Genomic DNA, 22,105 nt, shown 5'->3' with positions numbered 1-22,105 from the left:
ATGTATAAAATCGGGTTCGAATGTATTCGTGTACAATTTATAGTACGAATTTCAAGGTCACTTTAATTTATTGCAAAAAAGAACGCGTAAAATCGGTTTCAAATGTGTTCATGTGTATTGGATGGGACATTTCTGTACAATTTATAATACGAATTTCAAGGCCACTTTTATTTATTGCAAAAAAGCACGTGTAAAGTCGGTTTCAAATGTGTTCGTGTGTATTGGAGGGACATTTCTGTACAATTTATAATACGAATTTTTGAGGTCACTTTTATTGATTGCAAAAAAAGAACGTGTAAAATCGGGTTCAAATGTGTTTTCTTATACATACGTCAAAAGAATGGAGTACACAAAACGCCACAATTTACGGCTCTTCAAGGTTATTAGTGAATAGGCATTTTTAGACAATAATAATAACAATATCCCAAACTTTTTGTTTCGTAGGCCACGTGCCAATAATTTCTGTTTTGCGTAGACTCCTGTCTTTTTTTTACAAATTCATCAACTTGAAATATATTTTGACAGTGGCCGTAAATGCGGATTTCGTGCATTGATAGCATTAAAATTATTAGCATTAGCGTAAAATTTTTAGTTACGACTCTTTGTGTCGGAACTAACAAAACAAAGGACACATTTTACAGGAGAGAGTTTTTTAATATTTTTATATTTAAATATGCGATACCAAATAGAATTTTAATTATATGTGTAATAATTAATTTCGTCGTCAAGACTGTAACGGCTAATTTAAAAAAAAAAGTAAAGTGTTAAGCCTTTTTTGGCGCTTACAATATATAATGCCATCTCTGTATAAAGACTTTGAGGCTTTCAGGCGTTGAAGTTAACACTTGCGATTAAAAATATGCAACAAGGTGCAATACGTTTTTTGCCACTTTGTTAATAGTAAACGGCGAAATAGTAATTTACTATGTCGGTTGTGATAACATGTGGAGTCGCTTACGTTATGATTGTTTAATATTGATTCTGTCGGTTACACTAAAATATTTAAAAAAAGTTGAGGTAACGAAAAACTTAGCTTTTGCTATAATTTCAATTTGATGTTATTTTGGCGGAAAAATTGTCCATTATAGTTTAAAGTATAATTTGCAATAAAAAACGCTGTTAAGGTAAAAAGGTCGCTGACGATAAGTCGGCGGTCATGGCGCGACATATTGGAATACGTGAGTTCAAATGTTATTTTGTTACAGAGGAGGCGGCTAGACAAGCCGTCGGGAACGACACTAAGCTGCCCCCTAACGAGTCAAGCATGTTAGTCGGTAAGTGTACAATATAACACAAAACAAATATATTGTGCTCAAGGCCGCAACGCAGAAACACGCTAATGCTTTTATTTATAAACTTCTTTTTTAACATGTTCAATTCCACATACACTTAAATGTGCGAATGTACGCACCGAATCGACGAATATTGTAGGTAGAGTTAGAATTGGAGAGGAGTGGGTTATATTTTTCTGTATCTAATGGAACAATAAGCACTTTTGACGTAACTCCATTTATGCCAGTCTTTCATGAGGGATCCATTGTACAATTTATTAAATATAAATAAATATTAAATATTAAATTTAAAGGGTACAAAATTTAATTTGTACAACACACATTTGGTCATGTTATGGTTTTGTTCGTACATTAGTTAATTAATAAATTTATTTATTTATTTTTATGGACAACAAAACAGATAACAATCAAATTACATTGATAAGAGTTAAATATGATATTGAAAGTTCTGTACCAGTAGGGTTAACAAGAAGGGGCGCGATTTGCGCGAGAGCGACATAAAACGCGAGATACTGTTATTCTCGCATAGAAATCTCGCACTTTATCTTGGCCTCGCCCAAGTTTCTTAGTAGTAGTTATCGTGCTAGCCCTTTTTTTTTTGACTGGGGGGAAATCTTTATGGATACCCCTGTTGGTTGTCCTCCGACCCGCCCCCAGACGAGTGAGGCCGTGCAATGCAGGCTCCGGAGTCCCTGTCCAGAGCCCGCTGGTCTCACTAGGGCATCAGGCGAGCAGCGAACTGCCTTCGCCTTCTCCCCGTACGTCTGCGCCGGAGCGGGTGTGCGTCCGCCGCATCCTCGCGCACCCGCTCCGCGGCCATCGTGCTAGCCCTACAGATTGTAATCCTACTTATGTTGATTCATTATTATAAAGTAACAAGACAGATCTAAAATGAAATTATTTTTCCGGATTTAAATCGTGTATATTGGTTTTTCAAATAAACCAATATACACGATATGGCACCTGCAAATGGCCGAAACGAAGGTTTGTTTGAAAAAACAAATATACGCTGTTTAAATCCGGGTAAAATTGTTTTATTTTTCTACTTACTACTTAATTAATATACTTATTTACTAAATACAAAAGCGACATGGGTTTGGGTAAATACTAGGCGAGTAACTACTCATTTAAATATTCCATATCTTGAGTCAAAAATATCCAAACCGGAATTTTTCACATATATCTCGTTGTAAAGCCACATTCTTTTGAGGGGATTATAAAAGGAAGTGTTATTCTTATACGTTCACAAGTAAAATGATTTGCTAGGTATTCGAGGATTACGCCTTGTGCAGATATTTATTTTGTTTAAAAGGTAAGAAGAGTCAATCTCGCCATGAAGAATCTTATGCAAGCAAATAAGGTTCTATATTTTACGGCGAACAATCTTTAAATTTGTTACACCTTTCACTATATTCAACGAGACTGCGACCGTAACCACATTTCGTCGGTGTTTTGTCAAAATGGCGAAAGCGCCATTTTGAAAAAAAATTCAGGGCGTGTTTTATGTTTTAATGACTATTTTAAAATATTTATATCCTGTTTTCCAATTCAATTTTGGTTGTAACTAAGTCCAAGGTTTAAAATTGAATTTAAATGTGGATGTAAATATTTTAAAATAGTTGTGTAAACTTAAAACATGCTCCCGTTAAATTTTTTTCGAAATGGCGCTTTCGCTTTTAACGATTTGTAACCAAACATCTGAGAGCTCTTTCCTGAACGCTTTCTATACTATTCTAGTGGACTAAGTAGCAGGGTGACCAGATAAATTAAAACTTCTATTACGTGAGTTAGTCCATAAAATAAACGTCTTATGAGTTATTTGTAAGATGCGCAAAAAAAAAACACCAGACATTATGTTCTTGCAGATAAGAATTCGTTTGAAAAAGATAAAAACGTTCTTAGACTTTCGCGATTGTTACATATAGGAAATGAAAGTATTTTTCCGGATTTAAATCGCGTATATTTGTCACGGTTGACTGTGACCATGGGACCTGTAAAAGGCCCGAAACGTCGGTTTGTTCGAAAAAACAAATATACGCGATATAGGTCCGGAAAAATAGTTTCATTTCCTAAGATAAAAAGAATTTATTTAAGTTATATTCTCAGTTATCATTTATCATAGAGAACAATTTAACAGATAACGAGCGTTTAATAGTTAAGTGCAAGTTTAACTATTCGTTCTTATTAAACTACAAAGTTAACAAGGCTTAAAGCAATTACGACTAACTCACGTTCAAGAGTTCTACAACTGAAGTTAAGGTAATAGCTTTAATGTGAAGGTGTCTTGGTACTATGACTGTCTTTTATAATAACTTTAACTTGTTATTTTTTGTTAATATGCAGGGAGTCTCGCGGCAATGCCACACGGAGGCAAAGTACCATAATTCATTAAAAATCTTATAAATGAAATAACAGATAAAAATCCTATACAAGTAAAAAACAAATTAAAAAGATTTTATATGAAAGATCAATATCAGAGGAGGCATACACAAACTGGTCATTGATTTAATTGTTGTACCTTACATATTAACGCAACTCACTAGAAAAGGATAAATAATCTTTAATTTTAAGATTCTACCTTGAATGTACTGTAACTTGTTATTAATATTTGTGATAAACAGTTTTAAATTTTAATTTTTTTTATCACAATTATAATTTATTTATTTGTACCTTAAATACTGTAGAAAGAAAATTTTACAGAAACACGGTTTCAGTTTGATTTAAAAAACTGTTTGAACTGCATTTAAAGAATTTTATATTATATCCTGTCTGAATCGACTCTGAATCGGGAACCGAATCCGCAAAAATAATGTGAAAAAAAAACACGCCTGTAATTTTACTATACTGATCGAAAGCCTCAATCATAAGGATTGTTTTCTTAAATAAAAGGAGGACCATGAAATTTAACTTTTTGCACGTTTATTTCTGTTTGATTTAAGAATTGGAATTACCTCAGCTTGCATTCAAATTTTTTCCGTTTTTATACGGTTCACTTTGCTTAGGTCGAGTGACGGGGATGCTGTCTTTATTTCAGAGTTTTTATTTTGCTACAAACGAAATTAAAATCATTTGAAAAATGTGTATTGAATGTGTGTTGTACGTGTTCTGTTTACTTCATTTGATATTAAAAACAAATCATCGGTATATGTACAGTACCTATTGAATACAGCGGTTTTCTTGTAAAATTTCGAGTTAAGTTTGTGTTTTTTTATCATCGTGAAAATTTTTAGCAGTCGTTTTTTCACACCGTATACGTACTAACCAGTGTATATACTAAATTTTACTATATATTTTTTCCAAAGTGGTTGATTCAACACTTGCACTGTTATGCGGAGAGAACCAAAACCATTTCGGTAGTATAGACCCTTAATTTCACAAATTTATAGCAAGCACAGAGGCGAACTTAAGATATATTTAAAACTATCACCGCATTTAAACTACTGACTACTTATTAAACCCGTATGTGTAAGCACATGTGATATTAAAAAAAAATCTTACACCTGGTTTAGTCTGTCGAAGTGCATGTGAGTGAATGTATAATCAATATTTGTATGCGTAATGTATGGCCGGACACAGTGCAACTATATTTATTTTGTACGTGTCAGTCGTATTACCTGTGTTTTCCTTGAACGAAAAAGAAATAAAATTGTATTAATAAACGGGTTAATCGACTTTTTTGTGACACTCGTCTAATTTAACATTGGCTAACCTTTTTATAATAAAAAAAATATTATGCCATTTTCATCGTATGTTTATAGAAAAAATATATAAATTCTATGTGGTACTCTACTATAGACATGTCTAATTTTTATTTAAATTGAAATATTAACGTTACTATTTTATATTCTTACTTTTTGTTCCGCTAAATGCATCTGTATGTGTACTATTGTTTGGGAACATTAACCAGCCTGAAGCTGGTACCCGTCAGTTTAATTCATGCTCAATAAAAACTTTAGTTCCACTTAATTATTCTCTAACTTAAGGTTAGTGTTTATCGTGGGCTACCTGACTTAAACTGTCGCTAATCAAGCACCAATTAAATTTTGTTTGCTTTGAATGTAGATAAAAACCTTGTTATAATTGCAAGTCTCGAGTTGTGCGGTGTTAAGAGTCTATACAACCTCAAATTGGTTTGGTTGATTCTGCATAACAGCGAAAGTGTTGAATTAATCGCTTGGGAAAAAGTACATATAATAAGTAAATGTATATTGTACTTGTATATTGTACTGTATATTGTAATGTATATTGTACTGTACGGTGTGAAAACACGATTCTTAAAAATTTCACGGTGGAAAAGAAACACAAAATTACCTCTACATTTTACAAGAAAACCGCTGTGTTCAGTACCTAGGTATTTTACATACACCAATGATTTTTTTTATATCAACTGAACTAAATTGAACACGTATACTATACGATATACATTTTTCAAATAGATTTAATTTCGTTTGTAGAAAGATAAATTCTGAAATAAAGCCTTCAGCTAGAACCTGAGCAAAATGACCGTCTAAGTACGGGAAAAAATTGAATTCGAGCTGAGGTAGTTTCGCCTCTTTTAAGGGGAAATGGTATTATAGTTGCGTAGGGTTTGATGCGTGTGAGGTAGACACGGAGAAATTCATTACACGATAATTAAACATTTGCTTTTTAGGAATAAAATATGATCTCTGAATGTAAAATAAGCTCATAGTACCCTGATGTATTTGTTACGGAACATGGGAGAGAAAATTCATTATAGTATCTCTAGTACCAACCGAATGAAACTGATTCTTCCGTGGATGAACGTAAAAAAAATATCATTTTGTGTAATTTTGTGTTTTTTTTTATAGCGCGAAGTTATAATAATAATAATAACGCACACACTCAACATAGTCCCGCACTAGAGAAACCCTGAGTCGCGTAGACAACCACAAATTACACCCAAACTCACGAGAGAAATAAATGTAAGCCACACAAATGTTTCTCCCGGCCCTAGAATCTAACCTGGGACCTCTGGGTGGCAGTCCGGCATGGTATCCGTTCGGCCACGGAGGCAGTTTAGGCAGTCGTCTTTAAGGCCCTATAGTGTAGTACTTGTATCTTGGTTATCAATATAATTAAAAAAAAACGTTTTTAATTATTTGTGTTATTAGTTGCAAAATTGAATTCAGTATGTTAACACATCTACACACAAATACTATGTTACAACTAACATGTTTAAAGAAAAATTGGCAGCAATTTTAAATTTATATGTATTGTAAAAATGCTAATAATTCTAATCTATTTCCTGTAACATTACAAGAAGCATATTAGCGGGCTTTAAACAGACACTATCGCGCGTGATGCAGCAATCGCGCGGGAATGAGCGCGCGTGTTAACACTTTGGAAGGAAAAGGTAATGACCGCTCGATTGTGCTCATCAGTGGCACACTCCAACACCCGCCAGTTTCACGCGGTATATCCAGCGCTATTAGCCTTTACACGGACGCTCTTGACGTTGTAACATAAGCGAACACGTGCAATCGCGCGCGAAAGTACGTTAGTTTAAAGGTTGGAAACAGGTAATCGAACAAGATTGCATGTGCAGGCTTTTTCGCGAGTTATCCTACACGCTCCTGTAGGGCTACCACAATAGGGCACGACTTGCGCGAAAGCGACATAAAACGCGAGATACTGCTATTCTCGCATAGAGATCTCGCACTTTATGTCGCTCTCGCACAAATAGCGCCATTTCGTGCTAGGCCTGCTGATCACACGCTATAGAGTGACTGTGTAAACGGGGTTAATTGCGTCAGTGTAGCACCAAATGAACAATATTGTCAAAACGCCAACTTTATTATCATTTAACCTTAAATTTGTCTTTTCCACTAAGTAATAGTGGCAAAGTAATTAATCGACGTTTTAATACCAAACGGTGCAGAACTAAAATGTTGGCTCCAATGCTATTATGATACGAATCTACCGAGAGTACAGTAAATAATTTGAATTTGTTTTCGTTCTCATTATATCGATTTAAAAGTTTATTATATAACTGCTCAGACTTAGAATTGTTTACAATTATATCTATTTGTTTGTCTGTAATATATAACAAACGGTAAACGCTTCTGATACGATGTTATATCTGAATGCTGTATTTGCCTGTTATTGGGTTTACACTCGAGTAATTTCTGCAGTGTTTTAGTGTATTTCTCTTGGCGAATGTAATAAATAAATTAATAACCCAGTAAATAGTTAAACGGGCCAAGTACGAGTAGAACTGTTAGTTAAAAGTTAAAAGACATTTAAAAGATCACGCATTTGATGTAACGTATAAGATGTATCTTAACGAAATGATCGTATAGAAATAATCTACATCTATATTGACAAAATAATTTGATGTCAAAGAATGAACACCACATGTTGGTAATTTAACCACATAGTTTAAATCCCTATTGACCTTTGCTTTAATTGTCTCCTTCAACTCCACATCCCACGTCTCTCTGACTACAGTATTAAATGAGTGCATCCTCTCTTGTCTGTGTAGCAACTGAGAGCTGCTTCCATGATTATTAAACCTCAACAGCCCATATCGATCCGTCCTACAATAAATAGTTTTGTGTTTTACGAGGCACCTTGGAGGGGTTGATAGTATTGGTGTGGGTTTGTTATATAATATAGTGTAACAAATTACAGAGATAATAAGTTTGGTACAGATTACTAGATTACATTATAACGCGACACGAACATCTATCTGTGTACGGTACACGCGCACGCTGCGCGCTTCGAATTACGAAATTCCGTTCCCGGCTGTTTTTCATGCGCACACCATTTTGTAATTGTTGTTCGTGGTGCGCACTTCAGGTTGTGAATGGACGTCCTTGGGTGGAATACATGATGATTACGTAGGTAGTAAGCAGGGAGGACATTTATTACCATAAATAAATTTACAAAAGAACGATATCATTGTCATGAACAAAAAAAAACGAATTTGCTTCGTTATATTCACATAAATCTGACTACACACACACATTTACGCTTAATGTTGGGTAATGGAAAAACATTATTAGAAAAAAAAAAACATATTTTCATCCATTTAAATGTTTTATTTGATTTATACAATGATTGAACTAGACGAAAGAATTACATTTTATATGCTAGTCTTTAGTATTTATTATTATTACTATAACAACGTAGAAGAGGCTAAAAAGTTGTAATGAAATTATAGAAGATTTACCTTAATTCAACAACCTCTTTGTTTTTATCGCAAATGAAACATTTTTTTGGATTCAAATCGTTCATTTGTTTTTTCAAATGAATCAAAGGTTCAGGGTCTATGCAGATCCTATGATCAAGGCTGACTGACTGACTGAGTGGAAATACGATTTAGAACAGAAAAAAAATTCGCGAAACAATTGCTAAAACTTAACGATTCTTTATTTTTATTAAACTTCGTTATATTTTCTGATATTATTCTTATCGATATCTTAACTATCTGCCATCTATACATGTCCTAGCTATACATAAACAGAATTAGATTAAAATAATAAGATAAATTTATTGTTTTACTTTAATAAAGTGATATTCGATAAGTAAGTAGTTTCTGGGACACTGATAAAAACTTACGTACGTGGCTACAGCTACATTACGCTACATTACATACGAGTTTACTGTACTTTAAGATACGAGTTTGAGGCGACGATATATATACAAATTTACTAAGTTAACAATAAATATACATAGTTTACAATAGAGAATAATAAATATTTAGAATATACAAAATTACTGAAATGCAAAAAATGGATTGTATATACAAATTTTGCAGGCTAATTTCACATCAAACATTTTTCATCAAACATTTCACATCAACATCCTTGAAAAAGAATTTAAAATAAATAGGTTTCCATCTCCTGAATAATCACTCTTTATAAGATACGAGTTTCAGAAAGTAAGGCGACGGTTTGGCATTTTTTGTCTGGTACCAAATATGTAAAAGTCTATTTAATATGAATAACGATGTATTAGTTCTATTTTACTTTAGATTTATTTTATTTATTTAGTCGGTTTCCCAAAAATGTCAGTTTTTGAATTGCGCCATTTTATTATTGAGAGTACGATTTCTTATATATAGTTTCAATATTCGACCTTGTACGTAAGTGATAAAGCAGCATTGTAGGTACCAAAAGTTGAAACCGAATGACCTTATCACGTTTGGTTGTCACTCATTGCGTTATCTCTTTCTTTTACACAGAACATTAATGCCATTCATCTCTTTCAGACATCGTGATCCCGTCGCTGCTGATAGCGGCCTTGTTCATCGGGAACGCGTTCATCGTTCTTATTATTTATAAGTACAGGAAACGGTACGTTGATATTGGTTACTGTTGTTTTAACATTTGGTTCTTGTCAAAAATATCTTTACCAAATTCCACCTAGAGACGAATTTCTCTTCTCCAAATGTACATACATCAACATTTTCATACTCGTCTTTTGTTTTATATGGTTAATTTTTTGTAGTACCCCGACAACGACAGATATGGTAACTCTCTACAAGCGTAGCAGCGCGATTTGCGTGCCGTCGGTGTTTTGTAGAAAGGGCGAAAGCGCCATTTTGAATTTTTTTTCAAGGGAGCGTGATAATATTTACGTCTTATTTTAAAATTCAATTTTGGTTTTAATTAAGTTTAAGTTTTAATATTGAATTTAAAGCAGGACGTGAATATTTTATTAAAACCATCGTGAAAAACTAAACCCGGAATTTTTTTTAATGACGTTTTCACCCTTTTTAATAAACACCGACGATGTACGCGCGGTATTGAGTTGTAAACGTTTATGTCTACTTATATTTCTTAAAAGAGACAGGTTGTCAATTCTGTTTTTTTAATCTCTGTGATTATCTTGGCTTACCATAGTACGTTGTTCATGGCGGTTCGTACAAATAAATCGTAGAAAATCCAAAGTCAGTCTTCTAATTTTGTGACGGGACTTACAAGTTGTGCGCCTGGTGGCGAACGACATGGCTGTCCATAGCAGTTGTAAAGTTACTCAGAGCATTAAATCGCAAAGATCTAAAGGGTACTGCCGTTATGCCCGTTGACAAGTCCATTGTGCCTATAATTTCACCAGCATCTTTAAGTCTTCAAAACCGGAACATTACTGTGTCACTTATTTTATTTTTAGTTCTCTCTCTCTCTCTCTCTCTCTCTCTCTCTCTATATATATATATATATATATATATAGTCCTACGAGTTTTTTAGTGTTTAACATATAGTATAGGAAATGAAACTATTTTTCTCGATTTAAATCGCGTATATTTGTTTTTTCAAACAAACCAAAGTTTTGGGCCCTTTACAGGTCCTATGATCACGATTCCACATCCCGCATGGGACGGGGCTGTGGTCACGTGGTGGACGATCCACGGCCCCATCTGCGGTTGTCCGCGGTGGCGGACCATTCCCCTTCCATCGATCCAAAGTACAAAGTGTCAAGCTTAACGTGCTCTGAGTGTCTCTACCTAATACAATGCACAATGATTTTATTTTCTTTTTTAATATTAGTGCGGCTGAAATCATATACGAACCAGAGAGCGATCCAAAGAACGAACAACAGAATGTGCCAAAGCACGAACCAAACGACGAGCGCGAGTACGAACCAAATAGCGAACCAAATAACGAACCAAATAACGAATCAAATAACGAACCAAATAACGAACCAAATAACGAACCAAAGATATAACCGCGTCTGTACGTGTACAAATTCTTTTATTTTTCAGTACCCATGTTCAAATTTATTTCATTAGCTTAGTTTGAGTTCTTTAGTAATTAAAGATTACTTAGAAATGTTATTTCTCGATAACTTTTGAGTTTCGTCAAGAAAAATTTAGTTAATTTCCATTTCATTAGCGTTAATTGTGATTAACTGACAAGGTTCATTCGTTATGTCAATTTCTGACAAAATGAATATAATCTGCTTCATTACCGTACTTTCACACAAGTTTCGTTAATATTATGACATACAAGGTGTAACAGAAAGCAGCTGGGCAGCTCCCATACCTTTTCTACATAACTTTTGTTTATAATGATTGCCTATCAACCTCTTGGTTATGCGGGAAGGCACTATAACCTGTGCTCCCAGTTCAGTCAGAATACAGGGTTGTCACAGACCGTTGTCAATAACTTCTTCTCTAGAGGCCAGTGCCTCGGGTGAGTTGCCCCGGTTGCGCGTACGGTACCCTCCCTATTTTCCAGATAGGTGCTGGAGCTGTAGGTACGCCCACTTCCGGTTGCGCATTGTATAACTAGCAGTTGTCACCGCTAAGCCGTCCAAATCTCCTCATTGATGGCGGAGCTGTAAGGCACGCTCACTTTTAGACGCCGAAAAACGGAGTCCCACCCGTTCTCAATAACCGAAACGGCTGGAAGGAGCGGAGGATATCTAGCTTGTCCTCTACTAGCTATCCGAGCTAGTGCCGGAAATGCCGGTCGCAGTGTCCTGCGACCATGTCCGGGCATAGCTTCCAATTTAAAGGGCAACTCACAAGTCCCGCGCGTCTCCTCGCTTTGGGCCAACAGAAAGTAGCAGTGAAAATCTATTGTTCGTCTATGTATCTGACAAAGATCTTATGTACAAAACATAAGACCTGAGTTAGAGCAAAAAAGGCTAAGCTAAATAGATTTTTTCATGGTTGTTCACTAAATGATTATCACAAATTACAGGTTTCTTACCACGGTATGAGTTTTTTGTTTTCCCGATATTTCGAAGCGGTTACACGGTTGACTCAACCCGTGACTATGAAGCGAGTAACCGGTCCGAAATATCTGGAAAACAAAAATTCTAATTAATCATTTAGAGCAAAAATAATGCTTTAAAAAATAGAACGATGTTCTATCGATATCTAAACATTGAGTTTAATTGATCACTTCTCTTGAGAGATCATTTGATCATCACGTAATACATTTTATGTTGTTTATTTTTTTACAACTGCTGCTACTGAGCATAAATATTACAGTGTATTTTACAGCCGAAGAGATTATAAGCAATAAAAAATAATATCTGATTTCATAGAATTACTGTAAAACACTGCCCGGATCCAATCATATCCGCAAGATTGAAGTCGAGCAACATCAACTATTGAAAGTTGCTAGGTGCTATTTTGCATCGTTATGTTTATTGCACAAGTTATGCTTCATATTTTATTATCTTTTTATTTATATAAGAGCTTCATATTAAAATTGGTAGAATGATTAGATTGAGTGCTTAAAATAATTTCCATATATTTCGATGCTGACCTCCTTCATCGTTATAACTTTCTATCATCCTCTTTTCTGGTTACTGGCCACTTATTTTAAAAATTTTTGAATCGTTCTCGAATTTCTTTTTCCTTTACAATACTTACGTTTGTTCGAGCCATCGTCAATCGCATCAAAATTCTTGAAACGAGAAGACGTGCCCATAAATCACTAATCACCTTCATTTCCTTATTGTTAAACATCACGTCGATTTATATTATTATATAAATCGACTATATTTTGGCACACCGTACCGCATATTGTGTTGTTCAGTTTTATATGGAGTGTTTTGTAATAATTGTACCTTTTTTTTATATTATTTTATTGTTTGTTACAGCTTTCCATTTCCTCTTTTATCATCTCTATAATAAATCTTGTGGACCAAGCCTTCTGCATTCACATTTCTCTAAGGGCCCTTTCAAATTAGACGCTTAGCGATTCAGTAGTTTGCGAAAGTAGCGCGCGCGTGACGCGGCTGTGCAGCTCAATTTTACAACAAATTTGTATTTTTTTTTTATTTACAACAACTGTACAACAGTAGCGCCACTGCAATACTTCTTATAAGCGTCTTATTTGAAGGCGCTCTTAGGCTAGGTCACAGATGTATTTAGGTTTGATTATTATGATTTTATAATTTGATAACGCCATTTTCATTATATTGTTTTACTTTTTTCCAATTGATTATCACGATTGACTGACCATGCGACTTGTAAACAGATCGACGCGTAGGTTTTTTTGAAATAACAAACGTACGTAATTTAGATAAGGCAAAAATGACTTCACTCGTAATGTAGCAATCGCGAAAACATAAGAAATCGCTATGATTTTGTAATAAAACTGTTATACTATTTATGGCTAGACTCGTGGTTAGTGGTGTACTGTGTTCGATTTGAATATCGATAATAATTATTAATTGTATTTTTTTTCATTTAATTTAATAAGATATGTTAGTAGCAGTAGAGCTCCTTGTAAAAGAGTTCGTCCAGGGCAGTATTACCTATTTCTGCCGCCAAGCAGTAATGGGTAATTTTCAGGTAAGTTTTTTTGTACTCAATTTTGGTGACAGTTTCTTTTTATTTAAATATTTATAGACTATCATCATGAAGTATTATTTAATATTCAAGTGTGGTAACCTGAAATATTCTTTAATATTTCACAATGATACATTATATATATTCGAGAAATTAAATAATAAAAATTGTCACCAAAATTGAGTACAAAAAACTTACCTGAAAATTAATGTCAGCATTACTGTGTTCCGGTTTTTAAGGGTAAGAATACTGGTGAAATTACAAGCACATGGGACTTGTCAACTTATGTCTCAGGGTGACGGGCGCCTTTTTAAAGGTTTAAATCTTTTCGATTTAAAGCTCTGAGTGGCAATGCTACTGTTATGGACAGGCGTGTAGATTACCATCAGGCGTACGATTTTGTTCGTCCCGTCACTAGATAAATTGTAAAAAAAAATAATAAAAGACAAAATATCAATTAAAAAATTCAAAAACAAGTCAATGCCATTTTATTATTTCCGCTACAATCTGTATAGGTAATTTTGACTTTGTTAAATTAATTATAGTAGCAAAAAGTTTTTGTAGAAAAGGATCAATATGGTAACTTAATTAAAGAGGTTGCCTCTACTTGAAACAAAAAATAATGGACAGTCCTAACAAGCCTATCAATTAGACGTGTCCGCTGTCTAATCTAGCTTATATTAAGCCTACGCCGTATGTTAAGGAAAACATTTTTCTACTTAGTAAATAAATTTATGTACGTAGTGAAGCTCAGTTAATTTTATCCATAGAATTTTTTTTCATTGAATTATTGAAAAATCACTGTGATCGAAATAAACAAGATGTCGTATGATTATGTAACTTGTTTCCTTGTAACATCAAGCACAATGGTTGTAGCAAGAATTTTAATGATTGCATCAACCGTTTTGAGTAATGAATTTAATAATAGGCTAATTTGATTAAAATCAACGTTTATCTGTATGTACAGGGTTATTTGTAAAAATACTATAAGATAATAAGTTTATTTTTGGTAAATTTATTATATTTTGTGAAAGCCATGGAACAAAAGTTGTTGTTTATAATGTTAGTAATAGTCCTGCGGGGTTATTAGTATTTTACAAATAACTTTGTATAGTTATCTTTTTGAATAATGTTTAATATTTGTAATTAATCATAAATATTTTGTTGAACAGGAAAACGGACGACATCGATGATGAATTCAATACAATCCCACTAAGCGTCAACGGCAACGTACACAGTGCTGGCAATGCGGTTTAGTCCTCTTGATTTAACTACAATACGAAGATTGTATACCGACATTCTAACTATAATAAAGACGGGTAAACTATTGATCATGATCGCTAACAAAGATGAACATGGTTATAGGATGAAATAGATTACCTCTGATTGTGACACCTGCTCGCTATAACTTTCTCTTAACAATGTCCGATAATTAGACCCATTTGGAACCATATTTAGGATTGCCACTTTTCCTACATTTGATTATTGATCGAAAATAGGTATCGTCGCCTCACCATTGAAACCTTGTCCGCTTTTTACGATTTCACATGAGAGGGGAAAACGTGAGGTTTTAAAATTATCCATGTAATCATAGTGGACTTATGAGGTTTTAAAAGTTGATGCATCGAATTTTTTGCATATGAGTGAAAACACAAAAGTAGTCGGCATTCAGTTTTAACAATAAGGCGACGGCAAAAGAACTTTCGTTCTCTTTTTGCGAATTTCAATAAACTATGACTTGAACAGATAGACTTAAGAAGGAAGGCGCACTATGGCGTGCGTAGCGAGCCCGGTAAATTTTCGCTATTTTTACAAAAATCATAGTAATAGTCCCTGCCATGACAGTTATATAGGACATGGGTAAGACTGCGTGATAGGTACTGAAGTATAGCTGACAGTCTGCCGCGCTCTAAACGTTTTGGTCGCTTTTTAAGTACATAAATTTGTCGCTTCTAGAAATTGTTGCCCAGGGCCTTATAGGTCCTGAGCTATGGTAGTTCTACTGTATAAGAGATATGAGTACTAAATTAATGTGTAACAAAATACACAACGTGACACATTCGGAAATAAATTGTCTCATCATCGTAATCATATTAAATTGATTAATTACATTCAGATATCTGTTTATCTAAATAATACACATAGAATGATGTTGAGAAAAATATTTACACTTACAATTACAAATTTTTTCTTCTAAACATATTACCATGCTAAAGTAAGAGCCACAACATTAAAAATATGCAACAGAATACAATAAAATAATTCCGAGGTTTTCGAAAGGAGTCATCCATTTCTTTGTACATTATTTCTATTCCGATCTCTAGTTATGATTAAAACGGCAAGAGTATTTAAATTGTGGTAAGAATTTCCGACAAGGAACACTAAACAAATATGATTGAATTAAACAAGATGTTATTGAAGGTGATTATGTAACTTGTTTCCTTGTAGCATGTTGCAGCAAAAATTTTAATGATTGCTACAACAATTTTAAGTAGTGAATTTGATCATGTTGTCATTGATTCCATCAAATATCATGATGGCTAACTTGATGTGCGTTATGTATTTTCATATACGTTATTATCATTACGTTACTACTTTTGTAACACTTTGTACTTACGTCGTCGTATTATGTGTTAATAATTGTCAGTATACAATCTTATGTATTTTTGATAAAGGGCGTCGGTAGATCGACTATATAAAAAGGAGCACCAATGTCTGAGATGTGTACCAAAAAAACGGCATGCCGACTGTCGCGTAGTTTTAGGCCTTAAGTTACCTTATTTATTTGTTAAAATACAACAAGTACATTAATCCAAAATTTTTCTTCGTAGGTGATCTGTTAGGTATTAAGTAAGGACTGATAATGTAAAATAGTCATTTATTTAAATGCGGAGCCAGAATTAGAGCAATTGTAGAGAAGTAAAACTATGTCCTGTGCAATTTACGTATGATTTTGTACAAGATTCTATTGACGAGTTTGTAAGATCTGAAGTAGAATCTAATTCGTTCAAAATCAGATGGATCGTCTTTGTTTTGCCTTGGAAAGAAAGCACTTCGACACCTTACATGAAACCTACACCTGACCCGGGTGTGCCTTAAAGGAACTGACATGTTGTTAGAGGGCATCGAATGTAACCGAAGCTATTTTCCTAACAATTGCTCTTCTTCTACGCATTAGTCGTCTAATATAATTCCAGCACATTGTCACAGCGTTTATTTCAAGCGTCAATTAAGCATTATTACGGCTTAAAATTTGTACATTTGATTTCTTCACGAAATTGTTAATGTTTTGTATGTATTCTGTAATGAATAAAGCACTTTATCTTTATTTGTGAAGTTTTATTTATGTACCTAATACATTGTCTTTTTTTTGTTTTTATGTAGCGTAACAGGAAAAACAAATTCATCGCTATATGAATATTTATGAAAATAATCCTTACTGGAACGAACAATTAGGTAGATACTGATAAATTTTTAGACGCACGATGGTCGCATTAATATTGACTTTGCTATTTGAGTAGGTCGAGCCGACTTTCGGGAATTGAAAAGAATATTCATGTAGAAACGAGAACAAAAGACTATAAAGAATAATACAATAAATTATTTCTTGAAATGTATAATATTTTTTTAAAAGATACCAAGTGTAGTCACTTACGGTTTACGGTACGAACAAATTAGTTCTGAAAAGTAAGTGGGGACCAACCGTTAACGAGTCTATGCTACCTCAAATGGCTATTATAGATGATTCAGCATAACAGTGAAAGAGTTGAATCAATCGCTGAGGAAAATATATAGATAGTAAAATCAAGTGGCCCGATCGGGAAAGTAGACGAATTGGGAAAGTGGACCATTTGGACAAGTGGACCGATCGGGAAAGTAGACGAATAGTGAAAGTGGACCGACCGGGAATGTAGACCGATTGTACCGAAGGGAATTGAGGATTTACACTGATTACTACATGACGTGAAAACACGATTCCTAAAAATTTTCACAATGGACAAAAAAACACAAACTTCGAAATTTTACAAGAAAACCGTTGTCTTCAATAGGTACTTTACATATACCATTTTTTTTTGTATTAACTGAACTAAATAGTACACGTATATATACTATACGATATACATTTTTCAAATAGCTTTAATTTGGTCTGTAAAAAAACTGTTCTTGAGCCTATACAAATCGTACTAAGAACTTGTCAGCCATTATTTAGTAAGTAATTTTAATGTTGTTCAAACTAAGTAATACCTAAATACTTTGAGAAACTAATATTTGCACACTCGTAATTTAATTCATATTTGGGGCTATGAGCACGTCAATTATTAATTATTCAAATATAATTACCGTTCCTATAAATCAAATGACATTCAGGAAAATTTAGGACTTTAGTAGCATTAGAGCTCCTTGTGAACAGTAATATGAGCGTTGTGGTTTTGAAAGGTAAAGGTGCTATGCTGGTGAAACTATACGCACGTGGGACTTGTCAACTTATGTCTCAGGTTCTGAATGGCACTGACACGACTTATTCGTCTCGGTACTTGGCATCATAAAAAGAAAACTTTCAATTAAATCAATTTAAAACTGTAACGGACCCTCTTCAGATAGACAGACCTATCGTACAATGTCTACAGGTCACTAAATATTATAGGTCTAACAAACTGGCTAGTAAAATATTGTTGTACACGGTCGAGTTGTTACACAGTCAAGTCGGCACTTAAGTTTTAAATTGAACTATATGTCGCGTGTGCAGTGATAAGAACGATTCAGTCCTGTGTCACATTGGAAATGTGATTTAATTTATTTTTTTTTATTGTGAAAATCAAACAGTAAAATATTAATTAAAATGAACAATGGTTTCGATATTCAATATTAATAATTGAAAGAGGTCAACGATATCTGTATTGAAAGAAAATGAAATTAATGTGCATCATTGCACCAGAAAGCCACCATTTTTAATTAAGCCGTTGACCCGTTTGCATTTGTAATATTCAATTCGTATTAATATGAGACAGATGTGATTGCACGAACCCATTGGCATTGGGGTAGAAATGAAGCCGATACTATTATACAACAATATTTTAATAAGTTTCCCTCCAAAATATGCTAATTGATATAACAGACGATCAAAAAGACAATATTATTATAGACATACATACACTTCACGCTCTTTTTCCACCGGGGCGGGCAGAGACCACAGTCTACCATTAGTTACGATCCTGACACACATCTATCAACACACATCAGGGCGTTCATACAAGCTCGTCGGTTAAGTGTGCTACATGAACTGGCCTTCAAGAGCTGGCAAGACATCCTCAATTTGGTCATGGTAAGTTTTTTATGATTCTAAGTGACGGAACGAGCAAATCGTGCGCCGGTAAGTGATACACCTGTCCATAGCAGAAATAGGTAAGGTGACAGTACTTCCTTGAACGATCTCTTTCACAAGGAGCTCTATTGCTACTAAAAGTAAGTTCACTTAGACAATAAAGTCTCTTAATACTGGACGATCGGCTGAAATCGATACTGACTATCTGCGTCTTAACCATATTAGAACCTACTGGACTGAAGCTTAACCATTCAAAGGGAAATTGTTTGATTATATTTCCTATCTTTAACTAGAAGAAGATGGTATGGTATGATAAAATGAAGAGGATGGCCGGTAACAGTGTCCTGCGATTATGTCCGGACATAGCTTCCAACTTAAAGGGCAACTCACGTATCCCGCGCGTCGACTCGCTTCAGGCCCTCAACTAGATCGCTACTAAGTACTCTAGTAGCTGTGCACGTGACAGCCGCCCCGACCACATACCATCGGGCCAGACAAACATACCCGCCTCTGCAGTTCACCACAAACCCCAGCGAGTCCATACTCAAGTCCGGGTCCGCCAGAGACGCCCGTGAAGGCATATCACTGGCGGAGGGCTTGGCCCGGACGCCCGCGGTACCTTGGTCTAGCCGGCGAGCACGTAGTCTGTCTGGAATACCCTGTCTCTCGGGTCGTAGTTGGGACAAGCACTATATCTTTCTATGTTAGTTTTGATTATAGTGATCCTCGTACCTACCTTTAGGGTATACGAAAAGGACACTATAACTTGTGCGCGCACAGGAACATTATAAGTTCAGGTTCTGACTCCAGATCAGCCAGTGTGCAGGGTTCTTACAGACCTAAGTTACTTGACTTCATCCGGTTCTTCGAGAGGCTAGTGCCTCTGGTGAGCCGCCCCGGTGCACGTACAGTACCCTCACTATTTTCCAGATAGGTACCGGAGCTAGGTACGCTCACTTCCCATTGCGCATTGCACAACCAGCAGCTGTCACCGCTAAGACACCGGGTTCACTACCAAACCTCCTCATTGGTGGCGGAGCTGTAAGGCACGCTCACTTCCCGACGCCGAAAAACGACGTCTCTCCAGTTCCCAATAACCTAAGCGCCTGGAGGGACCGGAGGATATCTAGCTTATGCTCTACTAGTTCTCCGGGTTAGTGCCGGAGATGCCAGTCGCAGAGTCCTGCGACAATGTCCGGACATAGATTCCAACTTAAAGGACAACTCACGTATCCCGCGCATCTCCTCGAATACAGGCCCTCAATTATACCGCTACTAAGATGCTTAGCTGCTCACGAGACAGACGACCCGGACACATGCAAAACTGAAGCAGACAAACATGTCCGTCTCTGCAGCTAACCACAAACCCCAGCGAGTCCATACCCAAGTCACTGGCGAAGGGCTTGGCCCGGACGCTCGCTGTACCCTGGTCTTGCCGTCGAGCCCATAGTCTCTCCGGAAAACCATATCTCTCAGGTCAGTAGATAGGGACTGGTAGTTGAGACAGTCATACAGTTGTATTTACCGATCTGGGTGACGTGCGTCCACTTTGAACCACCCATCGACACTCGTTTAGCTCTGTGGATTCACCGCCATATTTAAAGACTTAACACACTCTGCATAGTCATATTTCGCCGCGAAATACCGCTTGTGTTTTACTGTGTTATTGTACTATACTTAAACACTGTTCGGTGATAAATCAAGTGATGATCATTGTAATTGATCATCTGACCGCCACTGCGCTAACAGAACTGCCACGCGTTCCACCGCATTTGTCGGTGACATCTTAACAGGAGGTCTCTGCTCGAAGTTGAGGGAGAGCGCTGCTAAGGACAACACACGAGCACGAAACCAACCTACATACAAGGTCAATGTAGTAAAGTTCAGTTGTATAGCACTCCTTTTACCTGCCGATTCACCCTTCTCCAGACATTCCTTTCCGTACAGTCCACTTCTCTTTTTAAAGCATCACAACGAACGAACTACGTATTAACTCGCTCGTATGCGGCTTGTATGGTCATATAGTTTGACTGCCGCCGCGCTAGTACAAGGTGTTTTTCGGTAAGTCATATTTGACGTTTATTAAGTTAGTACCTACACTAATATCAAATGATTCTCGTCTATAAAATAAGGCAGGGAATAAAATTTAACAATTTACATTTACATTACATACAAGCATTTACATTTTAATATAAGAACCACAGAACAATAAATACAGTAGAAATGCTTATAGTTTGCGTGACACGTGCGCCAACAATTCGCAGAGTTCCGTAAACTTGAGCTCAGTCATTCGTCATTTTCGCTTTGTATTTGTTTACTACTTTGGAGTGCAAAAATCTTTTATTTTATCGTAATATTTTTTTGTTGCAAGTAACAAAAGTAACTCTTAACCCCCTGTGACCGCTGCAATACATGTAGTCGCTTCTGTTTTGGAGAACTATTTTGTTCTCCAAAAAATATCTCGAATTCGTCGTCCTTCAGCTATTAACCGCTAGATGGCAGAACATTGATTGAAATATTAATATAAAATCAAAACGTCGTAACTTGCAATAATGTTATTGATGGTAATAAGGGCAATTAAGATCTCGTTATTATATTTCTGTTTGTACTTCCGTCTTATACCTAAATGACGGTCCTTTTACTCATTCTTTTATTCAATTTGGCGTGAAGATTTACAGTATATTCAGGACCCAATAAGAAACGTAAAAAATACGGCCTTCGTCTACAAAAAGGGAACAAAAAATGTACATCTTCCCAATTAAGTGGGATTTTTGTTTATTTGTAAAATACATTAGATACTTCGCACTCGTAAGGCTAATAAGGTTTGTTTGTTAGAGTTACAATTTATTGTCGTTGGATAGTTAAAAAAAATATGCTATTGGGGACATATGTACAGCGGCATCACATCATGCTACACATTGACCGATCTCGTTCCGTTGGTTCGAATAAAAATGTTATAGCTTGATGTGCTGTTGACCGTATGGTAAATGCTCCATGAAAGTGTAGAAAGTAGTAGTGAAAATGTGAAAGAGTTCGTCCAAGGAAGTAGTGTAAACGTACCTATCTATTTCAGCCGCCAAACAGTAATGTGAGCTTTAGCTTTAGCTTTACTGCGTTGCGGTTTTCAAGGGTTAGGCTAGGGCGATTACCACATTGCCCCGCACCACGCAGCGGAGTGCGCGGGACGAACTGATCATGCGCCGTTGCGTGGCGCGG

The 22,105-nt window shown here is 35.5% G+C and overlaps 1 protein-coding gene across 2 annotated transcripts in view; it reads left to right on the top strand.

Moving 5' to 3' along the window:
* LOC113235390 overlaps positions 1-16,207 on the top strand; it is a 203,975-nt gene extending 187,768 nt beyond the window's left edge. For both annotated transcript variants that reach the window (XR_003310859.1, XM_026471071.1), the window contains 3 exons: positions 1,206-1,274; positions 9,526-9,610; positions 14,739-16,207. Coding sequence is in view for 1 of the 2 variants with exons in the window: in XM_026471071.1 (XP_026326856.1) it covers positions 1,206-1,274; positions 9,526-9,610; positions 14,739-14,823 (239 nt within the window). In the remaining variant the exon portion in view is untranslated. The remainder of the gene's footprint in view (positions 1-1,205; positions 1,275-9,525; positions 9,611-14,738) is intronic.
* The last annotated feature ends 5,898 nt before the right edge of the window (positions 16,208-22,105 follow it).

The sequence above is a fragment of the Hyposmocoma kahamanoa genome, unplaced genomic scaffold (assembly GCF_003589595.1).
Source record: "Hyposmocoma kahamanoa isolate Upper Pololo Valley unplaced genomic scaffold, ASM358959v1 102, whole genome shotgun sequence".
Taxonomy (NCBI): domain Eukaryota; kingdom Metazoa; phylum Arthropoda; class Insecta; order Lepidoptera; family Cosmopterigidae; genus Hyposmocoma; species Hyposmocoma kahamanoa.
The sequence above is the reverse complement of the archived record's forward strand: the minus strand, read 5'-3'. Positions and strand labels throughout refer to the sequence as shown.